Source organism: Eutrema salsugineum, unplaced genomic scaffold (assembly GCF_000478725.1).
Source record: "Eutrema salsugineum unplaced genomic scaffold, Eutsalg1_0 scaffold_1, whole genome shotgun sequence".
NCBI classification, from domain to species: Eukaryota; Viridiplantae; Streptophyta; class Magnoliopsida; order Brassicales; family Brassicaceae; genus Eutrema; species Eutrema salsugineum.
The window spans coordinates 15,012,683-15,016,609 of NW_006256909.1; the positions used below are offsets into that span (position 1 = coordinate 15,012,683).

Here is a 3,927-nt window from a genome sequence, read left to right on the forward strand (position 1 = left end):
AGCCTATGAATTTGGGTTAACCAAACCGTTCCGTTCAGTTATTTCGGTTTCTCAGTTAATTCAACCAAAATTAATCCAAAAAAATTCAGTTTAGTATGGTTACTTGGTAATTTGGATTAACTTTTTTTTTACCAAATATAGTAACTTGCGGGGTTTGTGTCGAAATTAGATTAAATCGGGTAATTTCAGTTATATTCAATTAATTTAATTCGATTCGATTATTCGGTTCAAACTTTTAATTATATTTTCGAAAAATTTGATATACTCAGAGTACAATTTGGTATAAAATCATTATTATCGCAGGTCCTTTTATGGTTTTCTTAGCAAAAAAAAACAATTAAAAATTGAGGGAAGCCCAAATCTGTTAAAAATTCTTATTTGAGATCATTACCGTTTTTCACCGAAAAAATTCTTTTCCTTTTTCTTTCTTCTTTTTTTCCCAGCAATTTCTCTGTCTTTCTATTTTTTTTTTAAATTTAATAATAAATAAATCACTAAAAATCCCATTATATGGTCTAGCCATAATGATGCTCTAAGCCTAAAGTCGGTATGAAAAAATTAAATAAACGAATCGAAGAACCGATTACCGATCCCAATTTTGAAAGTGATCCATCGGTTCAACCTTCCAAACCAAAGGAAAACCAAAAATCGAAAAAGTTCAGCTCTACTTAATTCGATAAAATTCCAAGTCCTAATTTTAGCTAATCTATATAAAAAGCCTTAGTTACTTTAACATTCTCAAAACATCTAAAATGGCCAACTCCGTTAACGCTTGTCGCCGTCCTCACTACTTGCTTGTAACATTTCCGGCGCAAGGTCACATAAACCCGGCGCTCCAACTAGCCAACCGTCTCATCCACCACGGCGCAACCGTCACATACGCCACCGCCGTCTCAGCTCTCCGCCGCATGGGCGAGCCACCTTCCGCCCAAGGTTTATCCTACGCATGGTTCTCCGACGGTTTCGACGACGGTCTAAAGTCCTTCGAAGACCAAAAAATCTACATGTCCGAGCTCAAACGCCGCGGCTCAGACGCCCTGAGTGACATCATCAGAGCCAATCTCCACGACGGAGCCACCACCATCACCACCGTTATCTACTCTGTTCTCGTCCCTTGGGTTTCCACGGTGGCGCGTGACTTTCACCTCCCGACTACACTTCTCTGGATTGAGCCAGCGACTGTACTCGATATCTACTACTACTACTTCAACGACTCTCACAAACACCTCTTCGAAACCGACCCGATTAAATTACCGAATCTGCCACCGATCTCCACCGGAGACCTCCCGTCGTTTCTTCAGCCGTTGAAGGCTTTACCTTCCGCTCTTGTAACTCTTCAAGAACACATCGAAGCTCTTGAATCGGAATCGGACCCTAGAATCTTGGTGAACACTTTCTCCAACTTGGAGCACGACGCGTTAGCCTCCGTTAAGAAACTCAGAATGATTCCAATCGGACCGTTGGTTTCTTCCTCCTCCGATGGTAAAGCTGATCTTTTTCGATCTTCAGAGGAGGATTACATCAAATGGCTAGACTCGAAGCAAGAGAAGTCCGTGGTTTACATATCCTTAGGCACACACGCGGAGGATTTGCCGGAGAAACACATGGAGGCGCTAACTAGCGGCGTGTTAGCCACTGGCCGGCCGTTCTTATGGGTTGTGAGGGAGAAAAACCAAGAAGATGATAAGAAGAAGAAGAATAGGTTTCTTGATTTGATCAGAGAAGATGGTCGAGGAGGATTGGTGGTTGGGTGGTGTTCTCAGACGGCGGTGCTGGCGCATCCGTCGGTGGGGTGTTTTGTGACTCATTGTGGTTGGAACTCGACGCTGGAGAGTTTGGAGAGTGGAGTTCCGGTGGTGGCGTTTCCGCAGTTCGCGGATCAGTGCACGACGGCTAAGCTTGTGGAGGCCACGTGGCGGATTGGAGTGAGGGTGAAGGAAGGGGAGGAAGGACACGTGGAGGGAGATGAGGTGAGACGATGTCTTGAGAAGGTGATGAGCGGTGGAGAGGAGGCGGAGGAGATGAGAGAGAATGCAGCGAGGTGGAAGACGCTGGCCGTTGATGCGGCGGCGGAAGGTGGGCCGTCGGATTTGAATCTTAAGAGGTTTGTGGAAGAGTGATGGGTCTTTAAACTTTGTAAGGGTTGATAAAGAGATTAATAAGAGGTAAGACAAATGAGATTAAGAGTTAAGACTAAAGAGATTAATAAGAGTTAAGACAAATGAGATTAAGAGTTAAGACTAAAGAGATTAGACTTGAACTTGATGAACTTCTCTTGTCGAGAGATATTGAGATGTTGTTTAACTGTCTGCGATGAATTTAATTGCTGAGATGTGTGCAGAACTAATAGATATCCGTGGAAGTAAACATAATTTTTCCATGTATTTATGGCTAATACGGAAAAATAGAAGCAACTTTCTATTAGGAAAAAAAATAATTTAAAGCTATTTTACAACTGCTAAGATTTGGGAAGATTCAAATCAGTAATTTATGGTTCATAGTGATATTATCTATGGTTCTCATCATTCTTTTCCAAACGCTAGACCTTAGGAAAAAATGGGAAGCTCTGGGGATGGGTATGACAAAATGTAACATTGGTGTTGCTTGATCAAGGAAGAAAAGGATAGGCAAAGCTCCTTGGGTTTTGCAGTGTACATATTCTTGAAGATTTAACAGTGTTTCATACATTCTCTAAAAAAATCTCAATTCTCAAGTAACAAATGCCAGGTTCATTAGACAAAAAAAATACACACATGAATTTGTCAATGATATGTTCTACAACGATATCGAGTGAAGGAAGATAAGCAGATAACCATTCCTCCTTCAAACTTGGAATTTACATAATTCATAAAAAAAGTGTGAAGGGTCTCGCAATACGGCCAAACGGATTGCATGGTCTCCCAATAGGAACAAACAGATTGCACAAGATCATGTAAAGAGATCAATTAATACTATTAGCACGTCCTTTATTGTTGTTTCCTCCCATATCTCATACTACTTTGTTGGAGGTGGATTGCACCCCATCTTAAAGCCCGTCTCAAGTCAAGATCGGCTCATCTCACGAATGAAGCTCGTGAAGCCGACGAAGCCCATTGCCCATTTAGCCGACGAATCCCATTAAGCCGATGAAGCCCATTAAGCTGATGAAACCCATTAAGCAAAATGAAGCCCATTTAGCCGATGAAGCCTATCAAAGCCAATCGTGCAGATCCATGTAGATCGATGGGACTGTGCCAACAAGATGTCTAAAGGGTGGTTAGTCTGCTCTACTTGACCGACCGTATGACTTATCATGCCCGTCAATGCGATCTATTGCTTATTCTGCTAATAGAATAGTTGGTTTATGAAAATCGGCTAATTATATTTGGTTTATGGTAATTTATTGTAAATCAGATTGTGTCCTCTAGTAATATAAGGAAAACCAATGTAATCATCATTTTCAATGATCAATAACAGAATTACTTTCTCTCTCTTTGTGTCTTCTATCATGGTATCAGAGCGTTGAGGTCAACTCTCAACAATCTACGATCTTCTTTATTTCCTCGCTTTTTGACCTAATTTCATCGGAAATTCTTCCGATTGAAACATTTCTTTCATTTTTCTGCACAATTTGAGCTCAACTTCGGGTCATTCCACCTGATAAGCTTCAAGATGGTCACATTTTGTCACACTTCCCGTCGCACAGCTCGCGCAGCTTTGTCGGCAGTGAAATCAACGAGATCCATTGCCAATCAGTCAAATCCGGCCACATCAGTTTCAGAACCACCTATTCTGGTAATTATCGCGGCTAATCCACCGCCTGCAACAGTTCTGATGCCATTGTTCGTAGCTCATGACGTTGTTCACTCAACGATACCTCAACAAAGCTTCGATCTCAATGGTATTCAGTATTCTCCATACTTCTTGACCAGTGGTGATAATCCAGAT

General features: G+C 41.5%; 1 protein-coding gene across 1 annotated transcript; it reads left to right on the plus strand.

Moving 5' to 3' along the window:
* Positions 1-697: 697 nt before the first annotated feature.
* Positions 698-2,257, plus strand: LOC18029758 (UDP-glycosyltransferase 75C1). The gene has a single exon (XM_006414744.2). It carries the CDS (start codon positions 753-755, stop codon positions 2,118-2,120), a length of 1,368 nt encoding a protein of 455 aa, XP_006414807.1. The 5' UTR covers positions 698-752; the 3' UTR covers positions 2,121-2,257.
* The last annotated feature ends 1,670 nt before the right edge of the window (positions 2,258-3,927 follow it).